General features: G+C 39.2%; 1 protein-coding gene across 1 annotated transcript; it reads left to right on the top strand.

Annotated features, from left to right (window-relative positions):
* The first annotated feature begins 8,638 nt into the window (after positions 1–8,638).
* LOC110720261 (NADH dehydrogenase [ubiquinone] iron-sulfur protein 1, mitochondrial-like) lies at positions 8,639–16,617 on the top strand. The gene is made up of 5 exons (XM_021899265.1): positions 8,639–9,345; positions 10,666–10,912; positions 12,303–12,597; positions 13,119–13,493; positions 15,424–16,617. Exons 1-5 carry the CDS (start codon positions 8,922–8,924, stop codon positions 16,321–16,323), a joined length of 2,241 nt encoding a protein of 746 aa, XP_021754957.1. The 5' UTR covers positions 8,639–8,921; the 3' UTR covers positions 16,324–16,617.
* Positions 16,618–16,992: the final 375 nt, after the last annotated feature.

The following is a 16,992-nucleotide window of genomic DNA, read 5'->3' as shown; positions in this document are numbered from 1 at the left end:
TTGCTAAATATATATGTACTTTGTTGTACACTTTATATAATTTGCTAAAATCAATGTGCTGAAATCAATGTGTATATATTAAAAAATATTAGTGACATATCCAAGAACGTTATTTATATATTAAAGAACATACTTTTGTAAAAAAAAAATTAAATAAAAAAAACCATGTTTTGGTCTTAACAAATACATATATTGATCTAGTATTTCAGGTTTTACCGAGGCAAGTGAATCAGAATTATTTGACAAAAAAGTTAAGTCTGATGAAGAGGCTTATGAGTTGTATAATAGTTATGCCTTTAAACACGGTTTTGGTATACGTAAGGGTAAGTTGAATTGTAGAGAAGACAAAGTTACAATTCGACAACACTTTTTTGTACGTTCTTTTGTTGGCTTTAAACAAGAGAAGAAACCTGACGAAGAACCAAAAGCTTACCAAAAGAGGAATTTTCGCACAGGTTGCAAGGCTCATATTCAACTTGATGTTGATAAGAATTCTGGTTTGTTTATCGTGGTCAATCACATTATAGATCATAATCATAGTAGGGTCTCATAGGAAGGTAAAGGAACATTCTATTTTTGTTCTTTTTCAATGCAAATAACTTAATATGTTCTTTGCTATTAACATTATGTTCTCTTTTGTAAATAATATGTTCTTTTTGATACAGGTCAGCGAGGAACAAATTGCCATGCCTAGCAGTTTGACTGAGAGTAGTATACCTGTTGCTGATGCAGTGCGCGTTTTAAAACATCAAGCTGGTGGTGAGGCAAATCTTAGTTTTCTTTGTAGGGATGCATATGATGCTTTATCTACCCATAAGAAAATGAAGTTTGATGGATGTGATGCAAAGCAACTGCTTAGCTACTTTAAGGATAGGAAATGCAATGAATATGAGTTCTATTATGATTTTTATGTCGATGAGAAAGGTCATTTGTAGTCTTTCTTCTTTCGTGATAATAGAATGAAGGTAGATTATGATGCCTTTGGAGACTTGTTGGCTCACGATACGACATATCGTACAAACAAATATGGTATGATATGTGGTCCTTTCGTTGGCATGAACCATCATAATAATAATGTTATGTTTGGTATTGGCTTTTTGATCAATGAAAAATGGGAGTCATTTGTGTGGTTGTTTACCGCTTTTCTGAAATCTAAGGGGGGCAAACAACCAGTGACAATAATGACTGACCAAGCTCAAGCAATGGCCAAAGCTATAAGGATTGTTTTTCCAAATTCCTGACATCGTTTATGTGCTTGGCATATTAGCGAGAATGCAAAAAACAAATATCAAAGGACTAAAGGCCAAGGAAGGTTTTAACGATTTGTTTGATATTGTTTTGAAATACACAGATACTATTCAGGAATTTGAGCATTATTGGTCAAGGTAATATTATGTGTTTTTTTATATTTAACTATGTTCTTTTTTTTGTACCTCAACATGTTCTTTTTTTATAACAATAATATTCTTTTTTATAAAACAATAAAGTTCTCCAATTTCTGGTTTTTTCTTTAACTAATTCCTAATTTTTTCTTTTTCTAATGTTAATTTCAGTTATATGACAACAAAGAGGTCTCTTCTACTTTAGGTGAGAGGTCAATATTGGATAATTATCTTGAGGACCCTATGATGGGTTTCGTAGAGTCCGACTCTACGCGGAAGAGAAACCCGCCCAAGACCCACCCACTAATTAAGGCAACTAAGCATGCAATCACATATTAAACAACAATTAAGAGAGAGAAGGAAAATACATTTATACCCTTGGGGCGTGCTTCGCTTGATCCTGAGATCTTACTTTAAAACCCGAACCCCGCAAATGCGAAGGTCTCCAATGGCTCATACCCACGAACCCGACCTGAACGATCCTAGTCCCGAAGGTTAGTCGGGACTTGACCAATAAAAATTAGGGTTTTACGAACTTAAGGTTTTCCCACTTTTCTAAGGAGATGCCTTTTTAGTTCCACTCAAGTGTTCTTCCCAAATCCCAAAACTTGGGTATTTATAGGGAAATGAACCTTGATTTCCCATTCTCAATCAATGTGGGAGATTTGCAATTTCCCTATTTTATTTTAATCAAAACAAAATAAAATTGTAATTCAATCAACAAGTTACAAGTGGCAATGGGAGGAAAGGGAGAAGGTGAGGACCACCAAGGGAAGGGACCAACCCATCTTGCTCCCCAAGGCAAACACCAACCATTGGTCCCCACCTTAACCGCCTGTCAACGCCACTTCGCTTGCTGGCAGCTTGCCTTGGCTGCCAAGGCTGCCAGCCGGCGCCTAGCACCAAGGCTGGGCTGGGCAGCCAACACGCCCATGCATGCGTGCTGCTAGCAAGCCACGCATGCTGAGCTGCTCTTATGCGCTGCTAGGCGAGCTGCTGCTATGCGAGGCCTAGCACGCATAGCGTGCTGCTGTTTGGTGCACCTACGCTGGCACGCAAGCACAACATGTAGGGATGCCTAGCCCATCTTGGCTAGCAAGCAAGCACAACCTAGCACGATGCTAGCATGTGCGATGCTTGTGGCTAGCGATGGCTGGGTGCTTGGCCTAGCATGCTAGCAAGCACGCACTATGATTGCGGGTTGTGCTAGCCCATGGCTAGCGCTGCTATGTTAGCACGCCTAGCCACGCATGCACATCCACACCACACGCATTTACGCATCTTGCGATGCTTGTGCCATACGATGTGCGTGTGCTAAGGGATGCTAGGCACGCATTGCTTGGGACCTTTCCTAGCCTAGCACCTCAACAAGAGTAGAAAACAGCCAATCAACGATGGAAAAAATCCGTCGGAAAACCCTGAAATTCCGTCGGAAATGGCCATTTCCGACGGAATTCCGTCGGAAGGCACCGTCGTATTACATGTTGTAGGAATTTCGCGATATTCCGAGGGAATTTCCGTTGGAAAGGTCCATTCCGACGGAATTTCCGAAGGATTTTGTTCTGTCGGAGTCAAGTTTAACTTAATTGGGAAGTTCGTCGCAATGTTCCGACGGAACATTTTTTGTCGGTATGAGTTATATTCCGACAGAATTTTCCGTCGGAAGAGGTATATTCCGACGGAATTTTCCGTTAGAAAAGTCAATAAAAAAAATAAAAAAAAAAATAAAAAAACAGCCTCGCCACCAACCCACACCACCAGCCCACACCCTTGCTCACCACCCCAACCCACCCCCACCACCAACCTACACCACCAGCCTACCCCCTGCCCCGTACCCACGCATACCCCCCTGCCCCCATAATAACCACGCACACCCCACTGCCCCCTACCCACCGTAAACCACCCAGCTCCACCCCGTAAACCACCTACCACCACCAGCCACCACTAAAAATTCGAAAACCCACAAAAAACAACCAAGCAAAAATAAAACAACAAAAATAAACTCAAATTAAACAACGAAATCAAACATTAACCGCACAATTGAAATTAACCCACAATAATAAAAAAAATGAATAAATAACTCAAAGCAAAGTAATAGAAACAAAACGAAGACATACCTTCAATTCCACCTCCAAAACCTCAAATTTGGGATTATATGGTTAAATTCGACCATAAAAATTCCAGATTTGGAATTTTTATGGTCGAATTTTACCATAAACACCATTATTGTTGACGATCACCAGCCCACAATTAACGAAAACGAAAAAGAAAACGAAAATGAAGGACAACGAAAAAGAAAACGAAACGGGAAACGAAAATGAAGGAGAACGAAAAAGAAAACGAAAAAGGAAAAGAGGATGAAGGAGAACGAAAAAGAAAACGAAAAAGGAAAAGAGGAAAGAGAACGAAGGAGAAAGAAGGTGAACGAAGAACAGAGAAAGAAAGAAGGAGAAAGAGGAACAGAGAAAGAGGAGAGGAGAGGAGAGAGAAAGAGAAGGAGAAAGGGGAAGGAGAGTGGCGGAAATGAGGGGGGGGCTTTTGGGCTGTTTTAGGGTTTGGGTTTTAAAGCAGAGTCATTTTTTTTAATTAAGATTCCGACGAAATATTAATCCGTCGGAATATTTGGGATTTCCGAGGGAATATTCCGTCGGAAATTTTCGACGGATTTAATTCCGTCAGAATACCCAAGTTACGACGGAATATTCCGTCGGAAGCTTATAGCTCCAAGGGAATTAATAATTTCCGTCGCAAGAATTCCGATGGATTTTCAGTCGTAACGTATCTTTTCCGACGGAATTTTCTGACAGACCTTAATTCCGTCGGAAAGTTCAAATTTTCCGATCGAATTTAGGTCCATCGGAACGATTCCGTCGGAACGGCCTATTTCTAGTAGTGCACATGGCTAGGCCAATGCGAGGCTCGCCTAGGCTCGAACTTGTTGCTTGATTGATTTCACATCTCGTCGAATTCTAAATTCGACTCGACTTGCGACGCTCGGTCTCGACTCTCTAAGCTCGATATCCGACGTCTTTGTTCGTAATACTCTGATGACTCATCAAATCCTTCAGATTGATTCGTCGTCTCGGATCGGTTGTTCAATTAGGTTCGACCCGAAGGGTTCAGTCAAGATTAAATTGTAATATTAATTGTACATTAATATTACTGATCGCAAGCGGCCTCCACCTAGGCATTCCGATCTCTTGACCTTATGGAAGAATTAGTTTTCTAATAATTCTGAACCCTCTATCGGAATAATACACTTGTTGGAAGGACACAATTCCTTTCACCCTAAACTTGATCTAACGGCGAAGCTTGACATATTAGCTTTTTGGATGTTCTCTTATGAAAGTAAGTATATATATATATATATATATATATATATTTTAACATATGTATACCTTTATTGTTGCACTTATAGTGTATTTGATTATATTATTGGTTTTAAATTATATATTTTACGTTATATTTGTAAATTTATAGTAATTTTTGTTTTTATGTTTATGTAGCAAATGATGAAGATAATGGATTCGTTGGTTCTTAAGTGGATTGGGCTCCAACCGAAACACGTGCTTGATGTCAACAATTTTAGGGTGGAATATTGGAGTACGGTAGTTAGAATATAAGTTTGGTTGCTATCTTTGTCAATTAGAACTTGTAATGTTGAACATTTTGTTATGTACATGTTGACGTAGAAATTATTGTACCACTTTTATTTTAACACTTGTGAAAGTTGTGACTAATTAGCATTAATTTGCTATTGAACTAAATATTTTGGAGCTTAATTTTCAAGTTTATTTTTACATACAATTTTTCACTAAAATTTTAGTAACTTTTTTATTAATCTTGTGGTGAAACTCCACAAGTTTGGTGTATGGATCTTATAGTATGGCCATTAATTTTCAATCGTTTTTCCAATTTGTTATAAGTTTAAACACAATGGTAAAAAGATCCAAGAAAAGGAATACAAAAAATATGTAAATTATTCACTTACAATGTTACACATTACTAACAAAGTTTTAATAACCAAGTCGGTTTGGTTCAAGCTATTTCGATTTGGGCATGTTTGGGTCGCGCACGTAATACGGGCTAAAATCGATTTAGGTCATTTTGCGTATAGGGTAGTTTTAGTTCGGGTCATATTGGGTTTTGGGTATTTTCATGTCAATTAATTCGGCTTAAAATCGGGTCAGGTCAATTCAGGTATCGGGTCCATTCGGGTTGGGTCATTTCGGGTATCGGGTCAAATTCGGGTCGGGTCATTTCGGGATCAGGTCACTTCGGGTATTGGGTCAACTTTGGATAGGGTATGGGTCAGGTCGAGTCAACTTCGGGTTTCGGGTTAAGTCCACATCGGGTCGGGTATGGGTCAGGTCGGGTCAATTTCGGGTTTTGGGTCATTGTTTTCAGGTCAATTTCGGGTCATGGGTCGGGTCATCGGGTCTAGGTTAGGATTGCCAGGTCTAGCCGCTGCTACCTCCCCGCGGCTGCTGCTAGGGATGTGAATGGGGCGGGGCGGGGCGGATGTTGGCTTCCCATCCCCATCCCCACCTAAAATTTTCATCCCCATCCCCATTCCCATCCCCATCCTCGCGGCGGGTCTAAAATTCATCTCTATCCCCGCACCGGCGAGTACAATTCCAAAATCATCCCCACCCCAACCCCCACTTGGATATCCACCCCTGCCTAATCCCCGCCTCCCAAATACACAATCCTTCATAAGTAATAAAAATTGCAAAAAGAAAAAAATTATTGTTACTATTACACATTTTTTTTGTTTATAATATAAGTGTATTACAAAGTATTACATTTAGTATTTTATTTTACATATTTTTTTTTATAAAATAGTATAAAAGTATATAATTTTGTTTTTAAAAATATATGGAAGTGGGGATGGGGCGGGTTCGAAGTGGGGTAGGTGGGGATGGGGCGTAGGGATGTCAATGGGTCGGGGCGGGGCGGATGTTGGCCTTCCCATCCCCATCCCCACTTAATATTTTCATTCCCATCCCCATCCCCATCCCCGCGGCGGGTCCAATTTTCATCCCCATCCCCGCCCCACCAGGTACAACTCCAAAACCATCCCCGCCCCACCCCCCACTTGGATATCTATCCCCACCTAATCCCCACTTAAGACCCGCCTAATCCCCACCCAAGATCCACCTAATATCCGTATCTCAAATACACAATCTTACATAATTAATACGAATTATAAAATAAAACATTCTATACACATTTTTGTGTTATAATATAAGTGTCGTACAAAGTACTATAACTAATATTTTATTTCATGTAATTATTTTATAAATAGAATAAAAGTATGTAATTTTGCTTTAAAAGATATATAGATGTGGGTATGAGGTGGGGATGGGGCGGGTACGAAGTGGGGCGGGTGGGGCGGGTACAACTTAAAATCCACCCCCGCCCCATCACCTATGGCGGGTATGGTTTTTATCCCCATCCCCGCCCCACCACCCGCCAAACCGAGACCCATCCCCGCCCCATTGGGGCGGGGATGGGGCGGGTCTCCTACTTGACCCGCCCCACCGACATCCCTAATGGGGCGGGTACAACCTAAAATCCACCCCTGCCCCATCACCCATGGCGGGTATGGTTTTTATCCCCATCCCCGCCCCATCGCCGGTGGCGGCCGACTGGTGGTGGTGGCGGCAACCGGTCACCATGTGGTGGTGTGTAGTGGTGCGTGTGTGGTGTTAAAAAAAGGGGAAGGGGAAATTAAGGAGGAAAATTAAAAGGAGAAAGAGAGAGTTTACCTCTTTGGGATTATCACCTTGGGTAGAAATCTGATTTTTGCCTTTAGGTGAGTATTTATAGTCTTCTCTAAACCCTCTTCTACTTGAATTTCCCCTTTTGCTCTTAATAATTCCCACTTCCACTCAACTTGGTACGTTGACTTTAATAAAATTCTTTTGACTTTAAAACTCTTTTAAGATTTAAAACATGCCCCAAAATTTCTAAAAGACAACATAAAATGTTTCCAAAACTAATAAATTAATAATAATTGGTTTTTAATTAAAATACACCTTTTTAATTATTAAAATACCACAAATAATTCATATCAAATTATTTAAATACGTCGTAAAATAATACTTTAAATTAATATACATATAAAAATACGAGGTATTACATTTGTAAATAACTACCCCTAAAAAAAAAGTTGTTAATTACTACCCCTAAAATTGAATAATTCTAGCAACTATTACCTTTTTCCCCAATCAGCCTACTTAAGCTCTTAATAATATCATTATTTGGTCAAATTGTAACTAGTAGCTTTTAAACTTTAATTAATTAGATTAACCCTTGCACCACCTCCACACCACCTCCGACAGCCCCCCTTTACCACCTCCGACAGCTCTCCCACCACGAAATTCACCCCTTCTTGGTCTTCCACCACGAAACTCACCTATCCCGTTCCCCTACCGCGAAACCCACCCGCAATTACCGTCCCTTCTCTTGCCCTAACCCTTAATACCCATCCCCTCCCCTTTCCCCAACCCCGATTATTGCCCTTCCCCTTCCACAAGCCCCAAAAACAGCCCCACCACGTGATGGGGCTATGTTTCGTTGTGGGGAACGGGAGAGGGATGAGTTTCATGGTGGGGGAAGGGGAGGGGGTAGGAATTGCGTCGGGGAAGTGGAAAGGAGGTGGGAATCATGGTGGGGGAACGTGAGGAAGTGGATTTTGTGGTGGGGAACAGGAGGGGTGGGTTTTGTGGTGGGGGATCGAGCTCGGGGGGTAGGTTTCACGGTGGGGAGTTGTCGGAGGTGGTAAGGGGGGCCACCGGAGGTGGTGTAATGGTAGGAGGGATGTGGTGCAAGGGTTTATCTAATTAATTAAGGTTTAAAAGCTACTAATTACAATTTAGATGAATTAATTAGTGTTAGGGGTAGTAATTAACAACTTATTTTTTTAACGGTAGTACTTCACAAAGGCCCCCTTTTTGAGGTAATAATTAATAAATTTTTCTTAGTTAGGAGATACACTTGTTTTCTTTTCTATTCCTTTCGTAAAAGAGGTAGTGTTACTCAAAGTTTTTGGTCATTTACGATTTGTTTGGTATCATTTTTTGTTTTCAGTTTTTCAGTTTTTCTGTTTATTTGAAAACATAAAACTAAAAATAAGAAAAAGAAAAAGTGTTTCCACTTTTTTTGTTATCAATTTTCAAAATCACCACAATTTTAATTATTTTGATTAATTTTTGATTTGTTATATAACATACGGAGTATATCATATGATTTTGAAAAAAAAAAAAACAAAAAAACAAAAAATTACAAAAATATATCAAACAAAAATGGTAGTTACTTTTTAAGCAAAATATCCACACGCGCTCCTTCACATATTCTCAGAAGCCCAAATAAGCCCACGATGGCCACGAACAATCAAGACACCCCCGAGTCTTCCACACTTACTCACCACAACCCACATACAAAACCAAACCAGTCTCATCATTTCCCTGAACAAGGAGGAGAGAGACACACAACAAATAATCAGAGAATCACAAACCCAGAAACTCAAAAACAATGGGGTTAAGCTCATTGACATCTCGAGCAATGATTCGTCGGATCCTCCACACCACAACCACCAGATCCCACAATTTCTCTCTCATCCGCACAATCGTCTCGACCCCTGAACTCAACAACACTGCTTCCGCCGCCGCTGAACCCACCCCAGATCCTCCTGCACCACCTCCTCGTCCTCCCGTCAACAACGCTCGTGTTCATTTCCCTAACCCTGAAGACGCCATTGAAGTCTTTGTCGATGGTTACGCCGTCAAAATCCCTAAGGGGTTTACTGTTCTTCAGGCTTGTGAGGTTGCTGGGGTTGATATTCCTAGGTTTTGCTATCATAGTCGTCTTTCGATTGCTGGGAATTGTCGTATGTGTTTGGTTGAAGTTGAGAAGTCTCCTAAACCTGTTGCTTCTTGCGCTATGCCCGCTCTTCCTGGTAATTTGGTTTTTGATTGTTGTTGATTTCGATTGAATCTGTATTTTGATTTGATGGTTTTTGGAAATGTTCGTTGGTATTGTATGAAATGATCGGGAGTATTTTGTGAATTTACGAAATGTTTGGTTGTTAATTGGGTTTAGAGGTTTTGAAATTGAAAAATTAGAAGTTTATATGCTGTTTGATTTAAAATGCGGAAATGTTTATCGTTTTGATATTTATGAGGAGATATGATCAGAAATTAATTTAAGGGAAATGTTTATTGTTTTGATATTAATGAAGAATTTTTTTGGAATTAATTGTAGCGAGGGTTGTAAATTTATGCAATGTTTGGTTTGAATTTGGAGGGTGTGTGAAGCTTTAGTTATCGAAAAACTAGAAGGATTATATTCTGTTTGGTTTGAAATGTGCAAATGTTTATCGTCGGAGATTTGATCAGAGAATAATTTGAATATCAAAATGTTGTAGTGTATTTTGGGGTGTCTGCTTTAGGAAACAAACTTGGTCGGAGAAAGCCGTGTTCTTGTAGATATATTCTGTTTTGCCGGGTATATTTGGGAAGGTAAAGTTTGTTAATTCAACTAAGTGGTGGTGGTTTTGATTTCTGGTAGATTTATGCTATGGTTGGTTTGGAAAGATAGGTTATAAAGGTACATTGATCGAAATTGCGAAACATCAATAATTTTGTGACAGGATAGAGGCTGAGGATTTATACAAGTATATTGTTTGTTTTGAAATTTGGGAGACAGGAGGAACTTTATTATAAATATATTGGGTATTGCTTTAGGACTTTCTCAAATATTTATACTACGTAATATTCATGAAACATACAAAGTGGCTTGGTCTATCTTGGTTTGACCATATTACAAACTTACGAAGTTTTGTCCCAATGGGGGAAAGGGGGTAGCGAAAATTTAGATAGAGGCTGGAGATCTAAAACAATATATAATTTTTACTTTCCCTAAGTGTTAATGGAAATCATGATTAATGTTACAAGGTTTATGTGATGGGAAATTGTGATTTGGTTGGTTAGTTGGTCATAAGCTAGAGAGTTAAATTAAAATCTCATTTGCTTGCAATTTTTGCAATTGGTTTCTTAATTTAAGTAATCTTTTTTCATCTATTCTCTTTATTAGTCTATTCTGTAGTATTTCGGTATCCTCAGACCTTTTTTCCTTTGGGTCAACTATTATTTTTTTAATCTTTTGATGCTTTGGTTTAGACTTTGTAGATGCTATTGTTAGTTCTTCTATGTGGAGTGTATTTAGTTTTTATTTAGTTTTATTTATTTATTTATTTTCTTATGATCATTGAATGCAGGGATGAAGATAAAAACGGATACACCAATAGCCAAGAAGGCCCGGGAGGGAGTAATGGAATTTTTGCTTATGAATCATCCTCTTGATTGTCCAATTTGTGATCAGGGAGGAGAGTGTGACCTCCAAGATCAGTCTATGGCTTTTGGTTCTGATAGGGGTCGCTTTACTGAAACAAAAAGAGCTGTGGTTGATAAGAACTTGGGCCCACTTGTCAAAACAGTTATGACTCGGTGTATCCAGTGTACAAGGTCAGTAATTACCTTCAGCCTATCTTCACGCTGTTTATCCTATTGATTTACTTGTTTTGAACATACTTGACGCTTCTATCTAGAGTGTCAAAGAAGTACCTGGATGGGCTGAATCTTACATATGGATGAGATGCTTTATGAAAAGGACATAAATGAAGATAGTACGATTGCCTTTAGAGGTTTCTAAATATCTAATTAGAAATAAAATTATCTAACACAATTAAGCTAGTATAGTAGTATTGAATCTGGTCTAGCATGAGCTGCAAGCTACGCCAAGTTAGCAATCAATTTAATGTCAACTCAATATATTCTTTTAACCAACTAAATATAATCAGAAGCTATAAATGCTTGGTTCATATGGTTTATGATTGTGCCGCTTAGGGGGCGTTTGTTTTGGGGGTTTGGATAAATAGATAGACAATCAACAACCTTGATTTTCTTTCTTATTCTTTGTTAAAACCTTTTATCATTTTCTTTATACCCTATGTTTCCCCCATTTTCCTCTACCATGTTTCCCATCCTCCCATGAGAATCTTCCTATATCCCAAACTCCTTTACATCCAACTAACCTTGACCAGCGCTTTTGAGCATCTCTCACCATTCCTTTTGAACACTCCACCACCCTATCACTACCAATGACGCTTCCTCACCTAACTCCTCAAAATCACCCACACCATAGAAATCCATCCCAACTCATCGGAAATCACCTTTAACCACACTCCAAACCATTCACCCACCACAATAACACCCACACATTGCCGAAAACCTCATCAGCCTCCCACATCTGATAACAACCAATTCACCACTGATACTCCACCCCACAGCCCACCCACTCATCCCTGAAAAATTCCTACCCACCATCGAAAACCCACCCCATCTCCCCATCCACTTACAAAACTAGATTTGAGTGAGAAATGAAAAAATTGGGAAGATGGTGGTGGTGGTTAAACCTCTATGTTGCTGCGGCAATAGCAGTTGGTGCTTATCTGCTTTTCTATGTTAGAAAGTGTGAGATGGTGGTGTTGGTGGTGGTTGTAGATGGGTGATAGTTGTGGAAGCTAGATTTTTTTTTTTTTTTTCCTCTTTGAACAAACAACATGAAGGATGTGGGTGTTTTTCATTCCGTCCTCCCTCTTTAATTATATGCAAATAGCTAGCCAAATGCCCCCTTAAATTTTTGGGATTAAAAATAAACACACTATGTAGTTTGGAATCACATCTGCTTGTATATTATCAACTTCTACCACGAATAATTTCCCCACTCATTGGAATGTTTTTTATAGTGTCTTTACATGAAATGCATGAAACTGGGCAACCTTAATTCTGTCTTCATTGTCCAAGCTATTCGGCATGTGGCATATTCTCATCATACATTGGATATGTTGAACAGATGTGTCAGATTTGCCAGTGAGGTAGCTGGAACTGAGGATCTTGGCATGTTAGGCCGTGGTAGTGGTGAGGAAATTGGGACTTATGTTGAAAAGCTTATGACAAGTGAGTTGTCTGGCAACGTGATTGATATATGCCCTGTTGGAGCCCTTACTTCAAAACCTTTTGCATTTAAGGCCCGTAATTGGGAGTTAAAGCCAACTGAGAGTGTTGATGTCACTGATGCTGTTGGGTCGAACATACGAATTGATAGTAGAGGACCAGAAGTGATGCGTATCATTCCACGACTCAATGAGGTACTCTTGATTGTATATCACTATACTGTTTTTCCACTTTGTCTTGGTCTCGGTCTACCTTGTTTCCATTTGATGTTAGTGAACAGGGGCCCTTATGAGGGGCTTCAATTGTTTGATATAGTGTTGTCAAAATGCATTATTTATTATTCTTCAATATATGGGAGGATTCCTGGTCCTCTTTTTTTTTTTTTTTTTTTTTTTTTTTTTTTTTTTTTTTTAATTATAAATTTTAATCATGTGATTACGTGATGTGTACCAAAACTTGTAGAATGTTCACCATATTTTAGCAGACAAACTGTTTAGCACATAAATTGAGCTTACCCTTGTTTCCTTGGGCATGATATTTTTTTTCATTTGTTAGTAGGTCCTGACCAATCTGTACTGGTCCTGTAATGTTTTCTTTGAATGTGAGGGCCTGTTGAAAACTACCTCCACAAAGTTTTGAGGATTTTTTAAATCCACTTTTGCTCAAAGTATTCACCTATGTTGTTGTGTCGTGACCATGTACCGCAATAATGCAGGACGTCAATGAAGAATGGATTTCAGATAAAACACGATTCTGCTATGATGGTCTAAAGAGGCAAAGGTTAAATGACCCTATGATCCGTGGGTCGGATGGACGTTTTAAAGCTGTCAGTTGGCGTGATGCCCTTGATGTGATTGCTGAGGTTATGCACAAGGTTAAACCAGAAGAAATTGTGGGTGTTGCTGGTAAATTGTCTGATGCAGAGTCCATGATGGCACTGAAGGATTTCATGAACAAGATGGGATCTAATAATGTTTGGTGTGAAGGAAATGGTGGGCAGCCACAAGCCGATCTTCGTTCTGGATATCTTTTGAACACTAGCATTGCTGATATTGAAAATGCAGATGTCTTCCTTCTCATTGGCACCCAGGTATGTGATTATTTTTCTTACTTTTTGTCCCTAAACTTCATTTGTCAGGGCTATTAGTATTTAGTAAAAGAGCATTGTGTCATTTGTGTGTGTGGGAGAAGTTAGAAAACTAACCCATATATATATATATATATACACTTTGTTTTTTTCTTCCTCGCAACGCTTTCCTTTTAGGGAAATGTCAAATGACTTGTAACTTTACTGAATTTGGTAATGTTTGAGTGGTAGAATGTCATTCCTACCCTTACTTCCTCTTTCTCACACATCGCCCCTTCTTCTCCACAACTACAACCAGACCTACAACACTCACTGCAACCACGATCAGACCCACTACTCCCACCCGAATCACCACTAATCGCACCCCTTTCCTCAATCATAGCCACCGCCAGCACATCGTCGCACTATCACAACCGATAGACCCGACAATTTTCCTCACATGAAGCTCCTCTCTTTGACCCTCATCGTCACCATCACTGTCAACCACCATTGATCCCAAAGAAGAGAGAGATGGATGTTACTTGCCACAAAAAAATGCCAAGAGAGAAGATTAATTGTAGATCTACTTTACTATCAATTAAAATGGAGGAAGGGAGAATGGATAATATAGAGCTGGTGGTGCGATTATTGTAGTCATGGATGGTGGTTTTCTTGACTTTCTCCGGCAAGAATGGCGATGACCTGGAGGGAAAGAGCATTCAGGGGAGGTGGTGGAATAGAGGAAGACTAGTAGAAAGGTGCTTGGTGGTAGGTGGATAGTGGATGAGCTTTTGCTGGTTTTACTGGTGAGGTTATGGTAGGATGGGTTTAAGGGAGAAGGATAGGGAGGAGAGAGATGAGAATAAGGGTTGGTTAATCATGGGGGTAAACTTCTCTTCACCTTTACCTCTTTCTTGGTTTTCCCTTCCCATATGGTTGCGAGTAAGAAATTTGTGATGCAGTATGATATTTACAAAATTGACGTTTGTGTATGACATGTTGATTCCAAAGTCTTCATGCAATGCTATTCAGGAAGGAGGTTGTATTTAACCTGATAGTAACCAAGTAAATGGTGTTTTAGTGCAAAATTATAGAGAAAAAAGGGGTTGGGGGTGTTTTTATAATTAGCCCTGTGGTTGCAGGGGAAATCTTGACTATTGCTTTAATTTTTCTAGTAGATGTTATTATGTATCATTGATGTACCTGTGACCTTTTCAAGGTTTAGCATATTTCTGTTAGTCTTTACCAAATAATAATGAGTTGTGATCTTTCTTAATCAATGACAAAACTGAAAAAAATAATGTGGTTTGGGATTTTTTGTCCAAGACATTGCTCTAGAAGTCTAGATTGATCCACATGTCCCATCGGTGAAATCTAAGGTCCATCTCATCTGAAGTAATATATAAGTCATAGGCTTTTGCTTCTTTGAAATTCCAAGATTTAAACAGGTTCCAATCGTGGTTTAAACATCAAAACCCCATTGTTAATTATGTGAATCAGTGAATGACCCATGTATCGCCAACAATATCGTATTAACTAAATCCAACCACAACGAAATCATATTAGCATCTTGAATTTACTTTTGGGTTATTATATATTGTCAAGTGGAAATATATAGGAGTTGAAAGTTCTACTCCCTCTGGGCAGGATGGTGATACCACAGTAAGAATTTTGGTTTCTTCTAATGGTCAGAACAACATGTACTATAACTCTTCTTTACTCCTCAAGTGCCCATGTCAATTCCTCAAGACAACAGCGTGAGTTTGGACAGTTCAACACTTTCATCTTGCTAATCAATATTTATGTATTCCAAAAAATATACTAGTCTAGATATGACTTGATCTGAAAATATATACTAATCTCTAACTTTTTTTTTTTATCGGTAATTGCTTTTTATTTACTTTTGATTGTTAAGAATTATTTACTTACATAGCCTCGGGCTTAATGTTCCCAGCCAAGAGTTGAAGCTACCATGGTTAATGCCAGAATTCGGAAAGCTGTACGGGCAAACCATGCCAAGGTTGGTTATATTGGACCTGCTGCAGAATTCAACTATGACCACGAACATCTAGGCACAGGTCCACAAACCCTGCAAGAAATTGCCAAAGGCAGTCACTCATTTTTCTCAGCCTTAAAAAATGCTAAGAAGCCAGCTATTGTTGTTGGCGCTGGGCTCTTTGAGAGAGAGGACAAGGATGCTATCCTTTCTATTGTCGAAACCATTGCAAAGTCAGCAAATGTCATTAGACCAGACTGGAATGGTCTTAATGTATTGCTCTTGAATGCTGCTCAAGCTGCTGCCCTTGACCTTGGTCTTGTGCCAGAGTCTGACAAAAGTATCGAGTCTGCAAAGTTTCTGTATCTGATGGGTGCAGATGATATCAACTTGGACAAAGTCCATAGTGATGCCTTTGTTGTATATCAGGGTCACCATGGTGATCAGAGTGTATATCGTGCCAATGTCATTTTACCTGCATCAGCTTTTTCTGAGAAGGAAGGTACCTATGCTAATACAGAAGGACGCACGCAGCAAACTTTACCAGCAGTTCCTACTGTTGGTGATGCCAGGGATGACTGGAAGATAATTAGGGCTTTGTCTGAGACTGCTGGAGTAAGTCTGCCTTATGATTCCCTTATTGATATCCGAGAACGGATGAGAACTGTGGCACCAAATTTATTGAGCATGGAAGAACGAGAACCAGCTACTTTCTCTACCTTGATAAAGCCTGAAGTTAAGAAGGAGATTGATCCAGCTCCTTTCAAGGCAGCAATTGAAAATTTCTATATGACTGATGCAATTACAAGGGCATCAAAGATTATGGCTCAGTGCTCTTCACAGCTGTTGAAGAAGTAAATTTATTTCCAATCTTTTGCAATAATATTGGTCAGGGCTAGTTTTCTTGTAAGCCCAGGGCATTTCAGCATTACATATCTCAAGATTCTATTATAGCTGGACTGACGTGATGAAAAATTGTCTCAATTGAAAACATTTTGGTACCTAGTTTGTAATTTCTGTAATTTACCCTAGTATGCGGGCTGTTGTCAGCTACTAACAATTTACTTATCTGTTGTATTTCTTCAATGATATTTTTAAAATTTGTGCTGACGCCGAAAAATAAAGTACATTTCTCTGTTTGTGCTGAATTAATCTAGGGCATTTTCAATATTTGTATGGCATAGTTCAAGAAGCAATTTTGCACAAACACCCGAAACATCAATAATTAAAACCAAACTAACCAAACTGAGGGATTACATTCGCCGTTAAATGGTGTTTGGAAACGCTTTTATATTCACCAAGGACTCTAATACATTTCAAGAATTTACTCCTATTCCGAACTTCAACTAATCTTGTCTAAGCCTAGTAAGACTAACGCTTATTGATGCGCTTACTTAAGCTATCCAAGCCTGATTCTGGAATTTAGAATGGAGGCTGGTTCAATTACACCAGAAAACTAGCCAAAGAGGAAAGCAGGGCAATTTGAGGAAGCAATTGATAATGACAGTAATGCAATGAGATGATAGA

This window comes from Chenopodium quinoa, unplaced genomic scaffold, assembly GCF_001683475.1.
Source record: "Chenopodium quinoa cultivar QQ74 unplaced genomic scaffold, ASM168347v1, whole genome shotgun sequence".
Lineage (NCBI taxonomy): Eukaryota > Viridiplantae > Streptophyta > Magnoliopsida > Caryophyllales > Amaranthaceae > Chenopodium > Chenopodium quinoa.
The sequence above is the reverse complement of the archived record's forward strand: the minus strand, read 5'-3'. Positions and strand labels throughout refer to the sequence as shown.